Here is a 21,755-nt window from a genome sequence, read left to right on the forward strand (position 1 = left end):
AAATGTAAATGATCGTGTAAAAAAAAATAAAAGATTGTGTATAAAGAATCTTGAAAAAAAATCATTTAGATTAGAGTAGCCAAATGTAAACGATCGTGTAAAAAAAATAAAAGATCGTGTATAAAAAATCTTGAAAAAAAAAAACATTTGGATTGGAGTAGCCAAATGTAAACGATCATGTAAAAGGAAAAAAATAAACCATCATATAAATAAATCTAAACGATCGTGTAAAGAAATCTAAATGATCGTGTACCAAAATAATTAAAAAAATTGTGTACCAAATTTTTAAAAAAAAATCATTTAGATTTCGAACGATCGTGTAACAAAATTAAACGATGGAATTGAAAAGAAATTGTAGGCATATCTAAACGATCGCGTATAAATTGTAGTCATATCTAAATGATCGCGTTGTAGCCATATCTAAACGATCGCTTATAAATTGTAGTCATATCTAAACAATCGCATATAAATTATAGTCATATCTAAACGATCGTGTTGTAGCCATATCTAAACGATCACGTATATATTGAACCATATCTAAACGATCACAAATATATTACGAGCCGTTATTGACAGCATAGTTGATCGAACATTTTTGGTATTTTACACGGTGTGCCTTTGGGCTTTTTTCGTTTTTAGAATTCTATCGAGTGTAAATATTTTGCCGTTTTTTTTATATTTTTGAAAAGACACCTAAAGCTTTTGATTATGTTTATATGAAAAATTGAGACTTTGACATACTCACGTGGAGTTTTTCATTTCATAATGTAAATATTTTGTATATGGGTCTTTTCAAAAATATAAAAAAGTGGCAAAATATTTACACCCTATAAAACAATTCCGAAAATGGAAAAAGCCCAAAGACCCTAAAATATAAAAAATGCCCCGTCAACAACGCACGCCTAATATATTTGCGATCATTTAGATTTGGTTATTGTTTGATACGTGATCGTTTAGATATGACTACAATTTATATGCGATTGTTTAGATATGACTACAATTTATCTTTTCAATTTAATCGTTTAATTTTGTTACACGATCATTTACTTTTTTTACCCGATCGTTTACATTTAGCTACTCCAATCTAAATGAATTTTTCTTCAAAATTCTTTATACACGATCCTTTACATTTGCCTACTCCAATCTAAATAATTTTTTTTCAAAATTTTTTATACACGATTTTTTAGATTTTGTTATTTTTTTTTTGTACATAATCTTTTACATAAATCGCAAAAGGAAGAGGAAAAGTACGAAAGATGATGGAAAGAAATCGAAAAAAAGAAAAAGAAAGTCGAAATCGCTACAAATGACTAGAGATGAAAGACCTAAAATATTTAAAAGATGATTAATTCTATCGACTTTATTACACATTAGATTGACACTAAGTTTCCCTTTTGTAAATGTATATTTTTACGATTTCCCTTATCTTAAACAATAAATAACCTTATTTGTAGATACAATGTAAAAAAAAAAAAAAAAAAAAAAAAAAAAAAAAAAAAAAAAAAAAAAAAAAAAAAGAGAGAAAAAAACCAAATTGAGAAGGCGATGAGGAAGAAATTGCGAGGATTTCCACGCACAATTCAAGATTAGGGTTTCCTTCTCTTTCCTCTTTTCGTGTTCTCTCTCCTCTTTTTGTGTTTTTCTTCCTCTTTTCTTCTGCAGTTCTTCCCTAATTGGGGCTTTGATCTCTGACTTTTAAATTCTCTTCCTTACTTTGAAATTTGTTTCCTTAGTGATTTGATCGACTTTCTGATGTTGCTTGCCTTCAATTTCTGAATTTGAATGAATCTTTAGAGCACGTTCGTTGAAGAAGGCAGAGATGGATGATGGAGAGGGTGGGTTCGGTGAGGGTGTGGATCAGATTGATCAGTTCCATCGGAACGAGGCCATTTCGGCCGTTGCTGATGATGGTTTCTTGGGCGAAGATGAGGATGAATACGAGGACCTGTATAACGATGTTAATGTTGGGGAGGGGTTCCTTCAGTCGTTGAGGAAGAACGATGATTTGGGATTCAAGAGGGAGGAGGAACCCAAGATGGAGCCTCCTGCACCTGTACCACCCACTTCCGGTGCTTCCATACCTGGTATCGGTGGAGGTGCAACTGAAGTTACTGGTCTAGGAGATGCCGGTGGGCATACTGTTTCGGAGAGAGTAACAGAGGGTTACAACCAGATTCCAGATTCAAGAACGAATGAGATGGCTATCAGAGGTGGGGTGGGATCGGGGCCGCCTGTAGGTGGCGGAGTTGGGATTAGGGTTGAATTAGGGCAAGGGAGTAAACCCAATGAGTTGGAGGAGCGAAGTAGCAATAACGTAGCTGGGCATCAGGCTCCGCAACAGCCACAGCTGCAGCCGCAGCCACAGCCGCAGCACCATCACCAGCCACCTCAGAGCGGAGTCTTAGGAAATCCTGGGAGTGTAGAAAATGAAGGTCTGCTAAGGCAAGGTGGTGGAGTTAATGTCAATGGGGTCGGTGGAAATGGGTTCGGTAATGTAGGGAGTGCAGGGGGAGGTAGCGGTGGAACAATTTTGTTTGTTGGTGATTTGCATTGGTGGACTACAGATGCGGAGCTTGAGGTGGAACTCTGTAAGTATGGTCCGTTGAAGGAGGTCAAGTTTTATGACGAGAAAGCCAGTGGAAAATCAAAAGGCTACTGCCAGGTTGAATTTTATGATCCTTCTGCTGCCACAGCTTGCAAGGAGGGAATGAATGGACATATTTTTAATGGACGTCCATGTGTAGTTGCATATGCATCACCGTTTAGTGTTAAGAAGATGGGAGAAGCCCAAGTTAACAGGAACCAACAGATAGCCCAAGCTACTAATCCTCAAGCAAGGAGAGCTCCTAATGATGCTGTAGGTAAAATTGGTGGAAGTAGTATTGCAACGGGTGGTAACTATCAAGGTGGTGATAACAATAGAGGTTCTGGGAGAGGTAATTGGGGAAGGGGTAATGCTCATGGGATGGGTGGTCGAGGACCAGCTGGTCCAATGAGGGGCAGGGGTGGTGGGATGGGTGGCAGAGGTATAATGGGAAATGGTGGAAATGGATTTGGCCAAGGAATTGGTGCTACCCCTCCTTTATTGCATCCGCAGTCAATGATGGGTCAAGGTTTTGATCCATCTTTTGGTGCACCCATGGGAAGAATGGGTACATATGGTGGTTTTCCTGGAGCTCCGGCTCCCCCTTTCTCTGGAATTTTGTCATCCTTTCCTCCTGTCGGGGGTGTTGGCCTTCCTGGTGTAGCTCCTCATGTGAACCCAGCATTTTTTGGAAGAGGTATGCCTATGAATGGAATGGGGATGATGCCAACATCGGGTGTTGATGGGCCTAATATGGGAATGTGGTCTGATCCTAGTATGGGTGGATGGGGCAGTGAAGAGCAAGGTGGTGGGAGAGCTGGCGAGTCTAGTTATGGAGAAGAAGCTGGTTCTGACCAGCATTATGGGGAAGGCAGTCATGAAAGAGGGCCTTGGGCAAATTCTGCAAAGGAGAAAGATAGAGGCTCTGAAAGGGACTGGTCACAGTCTTCTGATAGAAGGTATCGAGATGATAGAGACGTTGGATATGATAGAGAGAGGTCCAAAGAAAAAGATCCGGGACCTGACCATGACTGGCCAGATAGAAGGCCTCGTGATGATAGAGATATAGGGCGTGAAAGGGATAAAGATAGGGATCGAGATAGGGACAGAGAACGATCCCGAGATTATGAGCGTGGCCATCATGAACGTGATCGTGAACGTGACAGGGATCGTGATCGAGATAGGTACAAGGAAGATAGGGACAGGTATTCTGATCATCATAGATACCGAGACCGGGAACCAGAGCATGAGGAGGATTGGGATAGGGGACGGTCATCAAGAACTCATAGCAAATCCCGATTATCACAAGAAGAAGAAAATCGTTCTAGATCAAGGGATGCTGATTATGGGAAAAGGCGGAGGCTTACTTCTGAATAGCTGAATCCTTTAGCATACATGCTTTAAACTATATAGAGTATGGCTTTCTATGTTCGTTTGGGTTCTCTCTTCAATGTTATGGGCTCATTGATTCATCATTACCTTTTTGCCTATGCTGTTTATCGTTTGAACTTCACGTATGACTTCTACCTACAGGAGCATGGTCATTTTTGGTGCAAGAAAAGTAAGCTCATACAAGCCTTTCCCTTTTACCAATTCTTCAAAACTAAATTCTGGTAGATTTGCAGGCTTTGTTTTATACATTAGTGACGTTCTAAGGTCTTTGAATATGATCATGCTAATTGATGAACTTGTTCAAAACTTATTCTATTGATGCTCTAATGAAATTTTTTCTTTAATATAAAATTGCAGAAACTGTAGATTTTTGGTGCTTAGAATTATAATCATTGTTGATTTTATCACCATAGTTTTACCATTTATTGTTGTTTGGTATTCTTTACAGACCTCATTTTTACCACTAGTTTTATGTTTCCATTTCATAATTATAAAGGATAGCATCCGTTGATGCCATTCTAGATTAAGATACTAAAGATATGGGCTCATTAACATTTACATTATATAACATAATAATAATAATAATAATAATAAATTAAGCACAGACATGATCAGGAATTTGGAGACTTCTATTAGATATTTCTAATTGTTTTAATTTTTCATACATTTGGATTTTCACATCTAAATTTGAAAGCTACTCTGTGATATTTTGTTTTGAAATCTTATGTGATAGATATGACGAAATATGCCATACTTTATGACGTTGGAAATTAAAAGGTTAATATGGTTTTGTTCTGGAAAGTTTGTCATTATCCTTTTGTTTCTAATTTTATCTCTACAGCCGTAAGTTTTAGATTAGACTGATTAGTTTCTCGAATTCTTACAAGATCTAGAGGGAAAATTCATTTGGTTTGGCTGAGTTTGATTGAAGAACTGAACCTGAACAGCCAAAACTACAAAGTACGAAGTAAAAAGGCTAATTGTAGTTTTGTTCTGGAAAATTTGTCATTACCCTTTTGTTTCTAATTTTCTCTCTAAAGTTGTAAGTTCTAGATCTAGATTAGTTTTTATAATTCTAACAAGATCGAAAGGGATAATCAATTTGGTTTGGCTTAGTTTGATTGAAGAACTGTAGCTGAACCGCCAAAAATACAAAGTGCAAAGTAAAAGGCTAAATGAACTGCCCTTGAACCTATCAACTGATGGCTTAGTTGGTTTGATTCGAGATTTACCATTTGGTTTGATCTATTTTGATGTTACTGGGCTTAGGCTGCTAGGTTGGGCGTAATACACGAACACGTAGATATAAACACTGGGCTTGGGCTGCGGGTTTGAGCTTTCAAAAAATATCAACTAGTCTAAAACATTTACCTTTGCTGGACAATTTCTCTTTGACACCCTTGAAACAAATTTGGCAAGGAAGATGTTGCACCAAGCTTATCAAGTAATGATCCAACTGTTTTTCTATTTTCCTTCCTAGGGAGGGAGACATCCATTCTAATCATTCCAAAATACCACCATAGTGGTCTCCATGCTTGTCTTGTAAACTTCTTTTAACAGTAACTATTCAAGAACATGATGGGTTGGAATGAGGAAGAGTACGGTCATGTCACCCTCTCCCTCTAGTGAGTTTTTTTTTTTTTTTTTTTTTTTTTTTTTTTTTTTTTTTTTTGACTCTGGAGAATTAAGATCCCTAGTAAAGCGGAGGTTCTTTCTTTAGCAAACTTTACATGGATCGTGAACACTTTGGATCAGCTCTCAGAAGGCGGTGGAAGACATAGAACACATTCTTTGGAGATATGAATATGCTCATTCTGCCATATACGAAATCTTCGGCTCAAATATGGAATATTTGGGGGAAAGGATCAATAACATATGGAGCCTAGTGATATTTGGTTTTTATTAGGCTTCATTTTTTCCTTTGGGCAAAAAAATGAAGCCTAATAAAGACCAAATATTTTTCTACAACAATCTTTTGTATGATTGGTTCCTTTTTTTGTGGGCTTGGTTTTTGTATGTCCTTGTGTTCTTTCCATTTTTCTCCATGGAAGTGTTTTGTTTCAATTAAAAGAAAAAAGCACCTGAAGCTACATTGTTCATGCTTCATAGGATTCCATGCTCCCTTACCGTTTGAATTATCTTGTTCTCACTGCGGTAACCTTGGTTGTATTATTGCCTAAATAAAGAACAAGTTGCTTAATTCTTTTGTTTGAGCTTAAATGATTATTTTCATTTTCTGAAGCTCTATTCTTTCTCACTTTTATCTGATCGAGGGATGAAGTTTTATTTCTTCTAAACAAAACATTTAGCGTTAATTCTACTTTAGACATTGGATGTCAAAACTGTCTCATCTACTCTCAGTAACTATCTATATAGATTTTTGTAGCTTTATGTTGATATACTAATTATCAATAGGAGAGCACGACATTAACTTTGATTCTGATTGAAAGTACCTCTCGTTTTCTGTTGTTTTGTAGCTTAAAAGGACAGCGGATTCCATTCGTAGAACAAAAGTTGGTTTGGGGACGACAGCAGAGGCCTCTGATTCTCGTCTGCCTAGAGAGAACCCATGCATGGCAATGCCTTCTCGCTCTATAAATTTGATAAAGAAACTTCTTGGTTTAAACAGTTCTCACGTTTCTTTTGAATGATGTTTCTTCTTGACTTCTTGGCACTTGATGACATTGATATAATTGGTTGTAATGGCTTAAAATATTGCTGGAGTCCCAGTCATGTCTGAATGTTATCGGACATGTAATAGCTTACTATGTTGTTAGAGTATCTTAGTGTGGCAGATGTTGTGTTGTGGGTTATTTTGTTTTATGGGTTGTTGTATCATATATTCACACCTCTTTTTTTTTTTTTTTTTTTTTCCTTTTGTTTTCTTTGATACCACACCTTAGTCATTCTACTGTGAAGATGTAGAGCTAACTCATTCTTTTAGAGTTGTTTCTTTACCCTTCAAAGGTTGTATGTATCTGTTACCGATTCTCTAGATGTAGTTCTCTCTTGTATGTACACGTTCTCAGATGACTAGATGTAGTTTTTCAGAGGTTGTATATAACACTATTCTTGTATCAACCTGTTATCGTTCCCCTAGAGATGTAGTCATGTAAAGCTGTTTTTTTTATAGCTTCTTGTCTTTTTTGGGACATTTGTTTGGTTGTTTTGATAGAATTTGTTTTGGTAGAATTTGTTTTGGTAGCACTTCAAATACAAAATAATAAACCGACATAAATATAGTAAAATTTTAAATTCTATTTATAAATCTATTATCGATAGAATTTAAAATTTTATTATATTGTGTAAATATTTTTGATAGATTTGTTATTTACAATAATTTTTTTTCCTAGTTCCGTTGTTAATGGAATTATGTGTTAGTATGCCTTTAGATGAATGAGTTTTTAGGTGTACGCCTTTAGACATGAGTTTTTAGGTGACACTTCTCATGAAAGGAAGAAATTAGTTGAATACTGTCTGGTGTTTTCTTAATCTGTTCTTTTTTTTTTTTTCCTTTTTTCTTTGTTTTTTTTTTCTTTTTTTGTGTGGTGGGGATACCATAAATCCTTTTGGTTGTCAGCTTGTACCAACCAGATAATTATATTCATTTTATTAATATTTTGACCCAACTTAAACTTTATTAATTTTATTTTTCACAAAATATTGTCACATTGTGAAGCATAACAAAGAAATAGATACATCTTTATACATTCATTAGACCTTTTGGGCTTTATGAATGGAAGATATGAAGTGCATTACTTGAATAATAAGATATGAGAAAGATATAAGTAGTTGGAAAACTTGACAAGTACTCTATCCTTTCCAGCAAGTGGAACAAGACAAAAGCGCGGACTAAATGAAACTAGTAAGGGCTCACGAAACAAGGAGAATTTATAAGGGAGTGCACAACTGTGCCCCAGCCCCTCTCTTTGAACTGTTCCGTGTGATTCTTCCACTCAAAAATCAAAGACCTACCTAATTAAGCTTCCATGTTAACTAAAAGTATTGCTCAAAATGACAAAAAAGAAAAGAAAAAAAAAAACAGTTTTTTAGCGTATATTAAAATCCACCAAGATGACACAAAAATATTACAAACTTTTTTTCTTTTTTAGATGGCTTTTATTAATTGTTACTATTAGTTTGAAAAATAATCAACTTTTATTCTACATTTCTTTGGTTAATTTGTTAATTTGTTTAATAATTTGATATTTTTATTTTACTAGGTTTTAAGTAAAGTTTTATAGACTTCTGTCCCTTTTAAGTAATTTGAACAAGGTTATGAGTTTTTTTAATCATAAATGCTAACTTCAAATTGAAACAAACTAGTATTTTAATCTAAATTATTGAAAAATCTGGCAATAGATAGATAATCAATTTTCAATTAGGAAAAGAAAAAGATAAACAAAATCTTCTAAAATGAAGCAAAGATTAATTTTAAACACAGGAGGGAAGAAAGAAAGTCTAATAATAATAATAATTTTTAAAAACTTCAAAAGAAAAAGAATAGAAGAATAAGAAATGTTAATTTTCATAAATATAACTGTTCATATGAGATTTCTGGAGAAATTTGATTCATGGAGTTAAACTTGTGTTGATGTTGTATTTATGTTAATTTGATGCAATGTGGTTCGATCTTTAGAATTTAATTTTCTGATTCTCTCTCAGATAGATGCTTATACTTGGGGTCTTAAAAGAAAGCTTGTATCTTCAAAAGAGTTTCAATCTTTGAGAACGATCGATTTCAAGAGTTGGGGAATCTTCTAGCTCATTGGAGAATTCTCTCTAGGTCTTCTAGAGTAAAAAATTTGTAATTTTTTAGTGAGTCTTTATGAACTTTGGGCCTAGTTGGACCATGAATTCAACCACATGGGTTTGAATCATATTTAGCCTTTGAGCTAAATTAAACTTTTTTTTCTTAATTGAATTTTAGCCAAGTAACTAATATTTAATTGAACCAAAACAATTAATTTGATCTAATTGTCATAATAAAGACATGTGACATCATTGAAATTGACCAATTTGTCTTTAATTTTAATTTTGGACACATGTCAATTTTTAGTTAATCCCAATGAAATTATTTTAGTAAATGACGTGACAATTTGTGATTGATTTCAAAATTTCTTATTCAACAAATGCCCCTTTTCGAGATTTATACACATATGTGGGTGGGTGAATCTAAAAAAAAATAAATTTTAAGTCCAAAAATGAGCATTTTTTTTTCTCAATTCGACATATCAAATTAACCTAACTATGAATATAGTACATGAGTTTGATTTAAATTTGAAATAAGGGTTGAAATATGAACAGTCCTTAATTTGAGAAAAGTTCAAGGTTTTATCCTCAGTACTTTGATTTGAGTATAAAAATTTAAATTTGATTTTTTAATAAAATTTTGGACCAAATTTTAATTGAGATAAAGATGAGGCGTCTACCATACCCACCAATTTTAATTTTTAGATAAAATGACCAATTTTAATTTTGAGATATTGGATAAAAGTTAGATTTATAGCTCCAAATCAAACTTGAGATAAAAATGGAGGTCATATATGTAAGGGGTCTTTTAAAAAAAGGAAAACGTACATAAATGTAACAAAACTGTAAATTATTTACGACCTGTATAACAAGCTCATTAAGGTAAATTATTTTTTTTCAGAATTCCTTATTTGCCCTTAATCTTTTATAACGATCTTTCAAATCTGATTTTCTTCTTCTTCCCAATTTTTTCACGATCGTCGTTTCTGAGTTATTCATCTCATCTTTTATATCTTTCATCTGGATCAATCGAGCTATTTCGATTTATTTTTCGTAATTTTTGACAACATTCACTCTGATATCTATTATCTTCGATACCATCGTTTCTCTTCTTGTCATCTTGGACAATCAAGATCGTGTATACTGCTGTGTTGATATCATCTCAATTTTTCTAGTTTCGGTGAGTATTCTAAATATCATTTTTCTTTGAACTATTTAGTTGATTATAAAATTTCGTTCAGAATTTATATATTTCGGTGTGAAGATAGAATGTTTAGCATATGTAGGTATTACTGTAAGACATCCTGTATTTGGTTATGAAGATCGCTGAAGGTTTTGATTACTGATTAAGTTGATTTAAGAATTCATACTTCAATATGAATGTCGTTTGAGTTTTTTGTTGTTTGTAAGAATTTAAGGTTTTTTATTTTGTTTTGAACTTTTAAGAATCACTGTAAGATGTGTAAATCATTATGAAGATCGATAGTTTAAAGTTTTTCAGAATAATATTCATTGAATTACTTGATCGTTTGCCTCTTTCAACATGATCGTTTAACAATATACAGACAATCGTTTTGTTATATGAAGGCGATCGTTCATCTTTATGAACACGAAAATTTTTAATATTTTGTATGATCCGCATCTTTAAACGATTTTGTATCAAATTCAATACGATTGTTTAAACGATGAGCGTTTAAAAACAATCGTGTATCAATTTCAATAAAATGGTTTAAACGAACAATATCTTTTAATGATCGTGTATCAAATTGGATATGATGGTTTAAATGTAAACGATCGTTTAATTATTATATACGATCGTATATTTGTGTTAAACGATCGTTTAGTGTTTATTAACTACTTTGCATGATGGTTTAAACGATTAGTGTCTGTAAACAATCGTGTATTGGTGTTAAACGATTTTTTAGTATTTATTAACTTCTTTGCACGATGGTTTAAACGATCAATGTCTTTAAATGATCGTTTAATTTATTATATACGATCATGTATTTGTGTTAAACGATCGTTTAATATTTATTAACTTCTTTGCACGATTGTTTAGTATTCTCTTATTCATCTAAATACTTAATTATATTTTCTTTTTTTTTTTCAGATTAGAATGTCTATTCCTATTGTTGTTTTTATAGAGGTCAATGGAATGACTGCAATGTTTATGAGAATTACTCAATGTTCGGAATTTTGGTAGATATGCGAGTCAGCTTTAATTCTTTGGTTTCTTTGATATGTGAACAACTTGAATTGGATGAATCAATAGAATTATCTGTTTTACTTGATTTTGGTAAAAGTAATATTTAAACTGTGGTGCCGATAAAGAAGGACAATGATGTTGCTTGGTATTTAGCTTTTGTTAAAGATGCAACTAGTAGACATCCATTAGTTGCGCATGTAAGTGTTGATTGTTTGGGAACGTCTTCTTCATCTAGTATTGTATGAGAGAATGTTGATATGTCACTGAATATAGGTTTTTCTTCTTTTGTTTCAAATGATGAAGTTATAAGAAACATCTCTTATTATTCTGATTTGAAGGAAAAAAGTTTATTTGAAAGTAAAGAAGTGCTTTCAAAGTGTTTTTGCATAATAGCAGTGAAGAACAACTTTCAATTTAAGACTACAGTATCAAATTTGAGGTCTCTTGAATTTAGATGTCTGCAAGAAGGCTGCAAATGGTATGTAAGGTCATTTCATTATAAGAAGAGTGATTTGTGGATGCTACAAAAATACGCTTCTGAGCATGATTGTTCATTGAGTACTGTCCAAAGTTCTCACATGCAAGCTTCTTCAATAGTAATTAGCAATTGTTTGATAGATGATTTTAGATTCATGTCTACTGATCGTTCCATTCCTAAAGAGATTGTGCATAAGGCTCGTACAAATCTTGGAGTTAATATAAGTTACCAGAAAGTTTGGAGGGCAAAAGAACATATGGTAAAGATATTACACGGTGACATAGTTGAATCGTATACATTGATTCCAAGATTCTTTGATAAATTGGTTGAATCTAACCCAGGTATGATCAATTTTTTATATCAAATTTAAATTGATTTGCAAATAGATGTGGATAGACTAATATCACAGTCTATCTAGATAGACCAATATTGGCATCTTTGATATTCTTTCTGTTCTTTTTTGTTTGTGCTGATAGAAATGTGTTTTAAATTACTATAGGTACATGCACTGCTTTAGAAATGGATGATTGTGGTCATTTCAAGTTTTGTTTTATGGCTTTTGGTGCATCAATTGAGGGGTGGTAATATTGTAGACCTATTATTTCTGTTGATGAGACATTTTTGAAGTGTAAGTTTGGTGGCATCCTATTAACAACTTCATCACAAGATGGTAACAATCAAATCTTCCTTGCTTTTTCCATTGTAGATTATGAAAATGATGCATCATGGATATGGTTTTTTGAGAAGATACAAAGTAGTTTTTAAGAGTGAGCTAATTTAGTCATTGTTTCTGATAGGCATCTTAGCATCCCCAAAGGAGTTTTAAGAGTGTTTCCTGATGTTGAGTATTGTGTGTGCACAAAACATCTTTTAAGTAACTTGAAACTCCATTTTAAGGATCCATTACTTGATAAGTATTTCTTTAGCTGTGCTTATGCCTACATTGTTGAAGAATTTGAGTACCACATGAGATGCATGGAGTCTGTTTGTTCAAATATTAAAGATTATCTTAGTAGTGTTGGTTTTGAGAAGTGGTCTCGGGCATATTCACGTAGATGAAGGTATAAAATGATGACATCAAATTGTGTAGAAAGTGTAAATTCTGAGTTTAAAGATCTTAGAGAACTACCTGTGGCAACGATGCTTTGTTCAATTAGGTATGTATTGCAAAAGTGGTTTTATGAACGAAGTAAAGTTGCTTCTACAATGAAGAGTCATTTGACTTCTTGGGCTGAGAACATTTTACGTTTAGAACATGAAAAGTCGAGAAGATTATTGTTAAGATTATTTATTTATTTATTTATTTCTCGAACAGTTAGAGATAGATTGCTATCTTAGCTTTGTCTATCCAATAGATAAAGATAGCAATTTATCTCAGATAGGCACTGATAGATTAATATCTATATATATCTGATGTATACAGAGATTGGAATCTATTTCTTCTTATGTTATTAATTGTCTTTATTTGTGTTATGTATTAGGTTGATCCAATAAGTACAACTGAATACCAAGTAACGAATGGAAATCAACAGTTTATTGTGAAGTTAAACGTGGAATGTTGTAGTTGCCGAGTATGGGATGTTGAAGAAATTCCTTGTGCACATGCTCTTGTTGTTCTACGAATGCTTAATTTAGATACCTATTCTTATGTATCTGAGTTTTATTATAGAGAAACACTGTCAGAAACATACAATGGTTGTATTCAACCTGTTGGATCTCATTTTGATTGGAGAGTTGTAGATTCTGTCATGAAAATATTACCTCCAGTCTTTAAAAGGCAGGCTGGAAGACCAAGAAAACAAAGAATTCCATCTGTCGGGGAATTTAATAGTTCAACCAAATGTTCCAATTGTAATCGTAAAGGACATAATAGTAGGACTTGTAAGCAAGGCAAGGTTTGAACAATTAATGAAAATTCATACTATCTTTTTTTCTTTATTATGTATACACGTTTGATATTAAATTTGATGGAGAGTTGATATCGTTTAGACATTAGATATATAAACGATCGCTTAAATACATATACGCGATCTTTTACATTAGTGTGATACATATAAACGATCGCTTAATATTCTTCGCATGTACGTTAGGAAATCGCTTAATATTCTTTTAGATATTTGTATGATTTATAGAAACGATCGCTTAATATTTTTTATTTTTATTAAGAAGATTGTTTAGACTTTACTAAACGATTGCTTAAATATATATGCGCGATCTTTTACATTAGTGTGATACATATAAATGATCACCTAATATTCTTCACTTGTACGTTAAGAAATCGCTTAATATTCTTTTAGATATTTGTGTGGTTTATATAAACGATCGCTTAATATTTTTTATGTTGATTAAGAAGATCATTTAAACTTTACTAAACGATCGCTTAATATTTTTTTATTTTTATTAAGAAGATAGTTTAGACTTTACTAAACGATCGCTTAAAGATATATGTGCGATGAGTATTTCTGTACACGAATGTTTTTATATTTTTATACAATTGTTTTGTGATATGTATCTAAACGAATACAAACATTAACTCAAAAGTAAAAGAACCAAATATATATTTATTTACCAAAAGTATTTATTTGCCTAAAGTTCCAGTACATACTGTTGTCTAAACAGTTTCATGTTTTTGACAGTTAGACAATCATGATCAGCATTTGTTAGAAGGCATTCAATAAATTTAGAACAAAAAATGTCACAATCCAATGAACACCCTTTCTGCAATGTGGTAGTTGATCTGAGTACTGGCCAAGGGCCATATTTAAATCTTTTTGAATGGAGGTCCACTCCAATTGCAGTTGCGAGTGAGACGATGCATCGTGCAGGTATTTCAAGAGCTTGATCAACAAGTTTCTTCTCAACATAATTTGGCATCTAATCAAACACGTAGATCTTGCATTTCCTCATATCAGCAGCAATATTCAACCACAACTTACTATAAACGCGGAATCTTAACGAATATTAATTAGCTCGGTCGGAAAGAGTTTAGCCAGTTAATCTCATATCGTTGGAGCCCATGATCCATAGGTGCATTAGGTTACCCTACTAGCTCATATGGAATCAACTTAGAACAATAGATTATTAGGCAAAGTATGTAAGCAGCAACTGGGAAACAATCTTGTCAAAAGCTTTATAAGTAAAGTTTTGTTTACAGTTTAATGTTAAAGCTACTAAGAAAAAGAAATTCTTGTCACTTGCAGACCTAATGGAACATAGGAATAAATTCACTAGTGGAGAACTAGAGATATTCGGGGTTGACATATTTAGGGATTTATCTTTCCAACCGAAGTTGAGGAATGGATCAATAGAGTAAGGGAAAGTTACAAGATCATAGGTTGTTTGGAAGATCAAAAGGTTAGGCTAGTAGAGTCTATCTTATAGGAAGAGGCTAGGGAATGGTAGAATACAATAAGGAGAAGTTAACCAAAGAAGCAAATCCAAATTGGGATGTGCTCCCTGAAATGTTTGGAAAAGAATTCTACTTCAAACACTTCTAGAAAATGAGGATGAAGGAACATGAACCTAGCACTAAGCAAGAATGAGTAGAATCTTGCTCATGGGTTATGTCCAGGATAAAAAGGAGAAGACATTGTAGGAAGTGTCCGAAGTTTCATAATGAATATCTGTATTATGAAGCACCTGCAAAGGTATCAGATCTACAATAGTACTAACAAGAACAAAAGAATCAAGAGCAGTTAGAGCAACATAGAGTTTAGAGTTAACGATAAAAACTAACTCGAAATCATTGAAGTCTGCGTTGTGGAACACATTGATTTTCTTTTAGTTTTTAAAAGAATGTAAAACATTGATACAAACATTTTAGTTTACATTAGAGATCATTATTAAAAAATGGTTCAACAATCATATTCTTTTAATTATAAAAAATATATTTATAAATTTTAATAAATTAGAGACAAATGAATAAAAGATAAAATATAGGGGTCTTTTAAAAAAATATAACAAAGCGGAAAAGTATTTACACTATATATAACAATTCTAAAAACGAAAAAAGCTCACCGACTCACAATGGAAAATACAAAAAATGCCCCGTCAACAACACGTGTAATATATTTGGTACAACGCGTGTAATATATTTGGTATACAAATGTTTAAATTTAGCTATTGTTTGGTACACGATTGTTTAAATGTGGTTGTTTAGATTTGACTAATTTATTTTTTTCAATTCTATCGTTTAATTTGGTTAAACGATCATTTAATTGGGTTACATAATCATTTAGATTTGGTCATTTAGATTTGATTACGCAACGATTTTTTTTTCAAAATTTGGAACACAATCGTTTAGATTTAGCTAAAAGATCTTTTTCAAAATTTTTTGGTACACAATCATTTAGATTTGTTTACATGATAGTTTATTTTTTTGAAGATTTTTTGATACACGATCATTTAGATTTAGCTAAACAATTTTTTTTAATTCTTTTAAAACGATTTTTTTCAAGATTCTTTTGGTACACAATTATTTAGATTTGTTTACGTGATAGTTTATTTTTTTTCAAGATTCTTTGATACACGACCCGATTTTTTTCAAGATTCTTTTTATACACGATCATTTAGATTTGGTTACCACCACAAATCTAAACGATGTAAAAAAGAGGATGAAAAGAAGAAAGACGATGCACGCAGCGGAAAAAGAAGAGAAGAAATCAGATTTGATTATCCAAATCTAAACGACATAAAAAAAGATAAAGAAAATAAAAAAGAAATGTACGGAGCCAAAAGAAGAGAAAAAAATAAAGACGATAAAAGAAATCAGATTTGGAACATAAAAAAGAAAGAGGAAAAGAAAAAAAAAAAATTTGCAGCATAAAAACAAAGAAGAGTAAAGGAAGAAAGATTATTAAGAGAAAAAGATGGAAGGATAAATTTGAAATATTTAAAAAATAACTGATTTTATGAATTTGGTGTAAAATATATTAATAATTTATTATATTTACAAAAGTTTCCTTAAAATATAATCTATAAAAGAATTTAAACTCAATCGGAATTGATTTAAATAAATTGTTTAGTTAGATTAATTACAAACTAAAACGAGTTTGAATGCAATATATATATATATATATATATATATATAGAAAGTGGATAATTTATTTAGTTAGATTACAAAATAAAAAATAAAAAAATAAAACGGAAAAAAAGAAATCTAGACTAAATCTCTAAATAAACTTATTCGTAGAAATACAATTAAAAAAAGAAAAAAGAGAGAAAAAACCAAATTGAGGAGATGATGAGGAAGAAATTGCCAGGATTTCCACGCGCAGTTCGAGATTAGGGTTTCTTTCTCTCTCCTCTTTGTGCGTTCTTCTTCCTCTTTTCTTCTCCAGTTCTCCCCTAATTGGGGCTTTCATCTCTTACTTTTTACTTCCCTTCCTTACTTTGAAATTTGTTTCCTTAGTGATTTGATCGACTTTCTGATGTTGCCTGCCTTCAATTTCTGAATTTGAATGAATCTTTAGAGCACGTCGTTGAAGAAGGCAGAGATGGATGAAGGAGAGGGTGGGTTCGGTGAGGGTGTGGATCAGATTGATCAGTTCCATCGGAACGAGGCCATTTCAGCCGTTGCTGATGATGGTTTCTTGGGCGAAGATGAGGATGAATACGAGGACCTGTATAACGATGTTAATGTTGGGGAGGGGTTCCTTCAGTCGTTGAGGAAGAACGATGGTTTGGGATTCAAGAGGGAGGAGGAACCCAAGATGGAGCCTCCTGCACCTGTACCACCCACTTCCGGTGCTTCCATACCTGGTATCGGTGGAGGTGCGACTGAAGTTACTGGTTTAGGAGATGCCGGTGGGCATACTGTTTCGGAGAGAGTAACAGAGGGTTACAACCAGATTCCAGATTTAAGAACAAATGAGATGGCTATCAGAGGTGGGGCGGGATCGGGGCCGCCTGTAGGTGGCGGAGTTGGGATTAGGGTTGAATTAGGGCAAGGGAGTAAACCCATTGAGTTGGAGGAGCGAAGCAGCAATAACGTAGCTGGGCATCAGGCTCCGCAACAGCCACAGCTGCAGCCGCAGCCACAGCCGCAGCACCATCACCAGCCACCTCAGAGCGGAGTCTTAGGAAATCCTGGGAGTGTAGAAAATGAAGGTCTGCTAAGGCAAGGTGGTGGAGTTAATGTCAATGGGGTCGGTGGAAATGGGTTCGGTAATGTAGGGAGTGCAGGGGGAGGTAGCGGTGGAACAGTTTTGTTTGTTGGTGATTTACATTGGTGGACTACAGATGCGGAGCTTGAGGTGGAACTCTGTAAGTATGGTCCGTTGAAGGAGGTCAAGTTTTATGACGAGAAAGCCAGTGGAAAATCAAAAGGCTACTGCCAGGTTGAATTTTATGATCCTTCTGCTGCCACAGCTTGCAAGGAGGGAATGAATGGACATATCTTTAATGGACGTCCATGTGTAGTTGCATATGCATCACCGTTTAGTGTTAAGAAGATGGGAGAAGCCCAAGTTAACAGGAACCAACAGATAGCCCAAGCTACTAATCCTCAAGCAAGGAGAGCTCCTAATGATGCTGTAGGTAAAATTGGTGGAAGTAGTATTGCAACGGGTGGTAACTATCAAGGTGGTGATAACAATAGAGGTTCTGGGAGAGGTAATTGGGGAAGGGGTAATGCTCATGGAATGGGTGGTCGAGGACCAGCTGGCCCAATGAGGGGTAGGGGTGGTGGGATCGGTGGCAGAGGTATAATGGGAAATGGTGGAAATGGATTTGGCCAAGGAATTGGTGCTACCCCTCCTTTATTGCATCCGCAGTCAATGATGGGTCAAGGTTTTGATCCATCTTTTGGTGCACCCATAGGAAGAATGGGTACATATGGTGGTTTTCCTGGAGCTCCGGCTCCCCCTTTCTCTGGAATTTTGTCATCCTTTCCTCCTGTCGGGGGTGTTGGCCTTCCTGGTGTAGCTCCTCATGTGAACCCAGCATTTTTTGGAAGAGGTATGCCTATGAATGGAATGGGGATGATGCCAACATCGGGTGTTGATGGGCCTAATATGGGAATGTGGTCTGATCCTAGTATGGGTGGATGGGGCAGTGAAGAGCAAGGTGGTGGGAGAGCTGGCGAGTCTAGTTATGGAGAAGAAGCTGGTTCTGACCAGCATTATGGGGAAGGCAGTCATGAAAGAGGGCCTTGGGCAAATTCTGCAAAGGAGAAAGATAGAGGCTCTGAAAGGGACTGGTCACAGTCTTCTGATAGAAGGTATCGAGATGATAGAGACGTTGGATATGATAGAGAGAGGTCCAAAGAAAAAGATCCGGGACCTGACCATGACTGGCCAGATAGAAGGCCTCGTGATGATAGAGATATAGGGCGTGAAAGGGATAAAGATAGGGATCGAGATAGGGATAGAGAACGATCCCGAGATTATGAGCGTGGCCATCATGAACGTGATCGTGAACGTGAAAGGGACCGTGACCGTGATAGGTATAAGGATGATAGGGAAAGATATTCTGACCATCATAGGTACAGAGACCGGGAACCAGAGCATGATGAGGATTGGGAAAGGGGACGGTCATCAAGGACTCATAGTCATAGCAAGTCCCGTTTATCACAAGAAGAAGAAAGTCGTTCAAGATCCAGAGATGCTGATTATGGGAAGAGGCGGAGGCTTACTTCTGAATAGTTGAACCATTCAGCGTACATGCTTTAAACTCTATAGAGTATGGCTTTCCATGTTCATTTGGGTTCTCTATGTGATGTTCTGGGCTCTTTGTTTCATCATTACCTTTTTGCCTATGCTGTTTATTGTCTGAACTTCAGCATGTGTCTTCTACCTGCAGGAGCATGGTCTGATTTGGTGCAGAAAATAAGTAAGCTCATACAATTCTTTTCGTTTTACCAAATTTTCAATATTAAATTTTGGTAGATTTCCATGCTTTATTTGGTAGAATTGTTATGTTCTAAGGTCTTTTAATATGATCATGCTAATTGATGAACTTGTTCTATAAAAAACTTACTCCATTGTTGCTCCATTGAAGTTTATTCTTTCCTATAAAAAAATGTTGCGGCATTGGTAAATTTTTGGTCCTTCGAATTAATATAATTGTTGATTTTATCACCATAGGTTGTACCTTCTATTGTTGTCATTTTTCACCACTAGTTCTTGTATTTCCATTTCGGTTAGCATTAGTTGATGCTATGCTATATTAAGTCACTAAAGATATGGAACCATTAACATTTGCATTTTCTAAAATAATAGTTAAAGAATTAGGCATAGACTTGAATAGGAACTTTGGACACTTCTATTAGATCTTTTAAATTATTTTTTTTCATACTTTTGTTTTTAATGTTTTTCACATTAAATTTTAAAAGTATGTTTACTTTGTGATATATAGTTTTGAAAGATTAGTTCAATGAAATATTCCATACTTTAGGAGGTTGGAAAAGTTAAAAGGTTAATATAGTTCTGTTCTGGGAAGTTAGTAATTATCTCTCTAAAGTTGTAAGTACAAGATTAGACTGATTAGTTTCTTTAATTCTAATAAGTTCTTGAGGCGCAATCATTTTGGTTTGCCTTGGTTTGATTGCTGAACTGAAGCTGAACTGCCCAAAACACAAAGTACAAAGCAAAAAGGAAAAACAGAGCTGAAATGCACTGATGACTAATTGAACCGTCCCTGAACCTATAAACCGATGGTTTAGTCAGTTTGATTTGGCAGTTTTCCATTTAGCTTAATCGATCTGGCCTTATGCTGCTACCACCAAGTTCGGTGTAATACACAGATGTAAACATTAGAGTCGTGCTGCTGAGGGTGTAATCCATGCAAGCGTTGGCCTTGGGATGCTGAGATTGTTGGACTTACCTAATCTATTCTAAACAAAACATTTCAAGTTAATCATTTTAGATGATCGATGTCAAATCAGGCTCATCTACTCTCAGTTGTCAGTTACTATCTACATAGGTTTTTGTTGCTTTTATATATGTTGATATACTAACTATCAATAGGAGAGGACGCCATTAACCTTGTTTCTGACTGGAAGTGCCCCTCGTTTTCTGTTGTTTTGTAGCTTAAAAGGGCATTTGATAGTGAAGATTTGATTCAGTGGAACAAAAGTTGGTACGGGGACAACTGCCAGGGGCCTTTAAATTATCGTCTGCATTGAGAGACCCCATGCATGGCAATGCCTTCTCGCTCTATTAATTTGATAAAGAGACTTCTTGGTTTAAACAGTTCTCACGTTTCTTTTGAATGGTGTTTCTTCTTGACTTCTTGGCACTTGATGACATTGATATTCTTGGTTGTAATGGCTTAAAATATTGCTGGAGTCTCAGTCATGTCTGAATGTTATCGGACATGTAATAGCTTACTATGTTGTTAGAGTAACTTAGCCTGGAGGATATTGTGTTGTGCGTTATTCTGTTTTATGAGTTGTTGTATCATATATCCACACCTCTTTCCTTTCTTTTTTTTTTTTTTTTTTTTTTTTTGTTTTCTTTGATACCACACCTTAGCCATTGTACTATGAGAATGTAGAGCTAACCCATTCTTTTAGAGCTCTCTCTACCCTTCAGAGGTTGTTTGTACTCTCATACTTGTATGTATCTGTTACCAATTCACTAGATGTAGTTCCATTGGTTGTATGTACATGTCCTCAAATGACTAGATGCAGTTTCAGAGGTTGTATATAACACTATACTTGTATGTACGTGTTACCAATTGATTAGATGTAGTTCTTACAGGTTGCTTATGTATACCAATACTTGTATGCACCTGTTTACCAATTGAGTTGATGTAGTTTCACTGGTTGTGTACTCCATTCTTTTATGTACATGTTCTCAAATGACTTGTAGTTCCAGAGATTGTATACAACACTATACTTTGTATGTACCTGTTACCAATTCCCTTGGATGTAGTGAATAATATGAGTTCAAGGAAGGCTGTTTTGTTGCTTCTTGCTTTTTGGGAACAATGTTTGGTTATTTGGCAGGTTTTTTTTTGTTCCATTCTTTAAGGAATTATGCTTCCCAAATCTTAATGTGAACTAGTTCATGATTTTCCATGAAGTAAGCAAGTTACGTTAAAGATTATCAAGTATCTATGTATACACAAGGATGTTTGTCTTGTGAATTTCTTGAATATTTGTGTTCTTTGGATGGTCGGTTTGAAGGAAATATAATCTTAACATGCAATTACTTCTGTTCAATTATGGGTGTTTTATCATATATATTTGGATGCTTTGATATGGATGACTGTTTATGACATTTTCTCAAATTGAATTCTTGTGTATGGAACTCACTTATCTAGTTTGGCTACATTGATGTTCTCTTTGCATACCATCTTTGTAAGTCTGCGCTATTGTTCTCTAAGTCGCTCTCTATATT

At 34.3% G+C, this 21,755-nt stretch overlaps 2 protein-coding genes across 4 annotated transcripts; both read left to right on the forward strand.

Annotated features, from left to right (window-relative positions):
* The first annotated feature begins 1,505 nt into the window (after window positions 1–1,505).
* On the forward strand, window positions 1,506–20,836 carry LOC103501283 (uncharacterized). 3 transcript variants are annotated; one of them, XR_007821837.1, is made up of 4 exons: window positions 1,506–1,763; window positions 16,853–19,092; window positions 19,213–19,242; window positions 20,441–20,836. XR_007821837.1 is itself a non-coding variant. In XM_051086448.1 (3 exons), the coding sequence occupies exon 1, from the start codon at window positions 16,908–16,910 to the stop codon at window positions 19,053–19,055; it is 2,148 nt and encodes a 715-aa protein (XP_050942405.1). In that variant the 5' UTR covers window positions 16,621–16,907; the 3' UTR covers window positions 19,056–19,069; window positions 19,213–19,242; window positions 20,441–20,836. The 3 variants fall into 3 exon arrangements, 1 of the variants encoding a protein (XP_050942405.1); XR_001764300.2 differs by lacking the exon at window positions 1,506–1,763 and having other exon boundaries at window positions 16,621–19,092; XM_051086448.1 differs by lacking the exon at window positions 1,506–1,763 and having other exon boundaries at window positions 16,621–19,069.
* Window positions 1,758–6,840, forward strand: LOC107991956 (uncharacterized). The gene is made up of 2 exons (XM_051086452.1): window positions 1,758–4,145; window positions 6,454–6,840. The coding sequence occupies exon 1, from the start codon at window positions 1,820–1,822 to the stop codon at window positions 3,959–3,961; it is 2,142 nt and encodes a 713-aa protein (XP_050942409.1). The 5' UTR covers window positions 1,758–1,819; the 3' UTR covers window positions 3,962–4,145; window positions 6,454–6,840.
* Window positions 20,837–21,755: the final 919 nt, after the last annotated feature.

The sequence above is a fragment of the Cucumis melo genome, chromosome 1 (assembly GCF_025177605.1).
Source record: "Cucumis melo cultivar AY chromosome 1, USDA_Cmelo_AY_1.0, whole genome shotgun sequence".
Classification (NCBI taxonomy): domain Eukaryota; kingdom Viridiplantae; phylum Streptophyta; class Magnoliopsida; order Cucurbitales; family Cucurbitaceae; genus Cucumis; species Cucumis melo.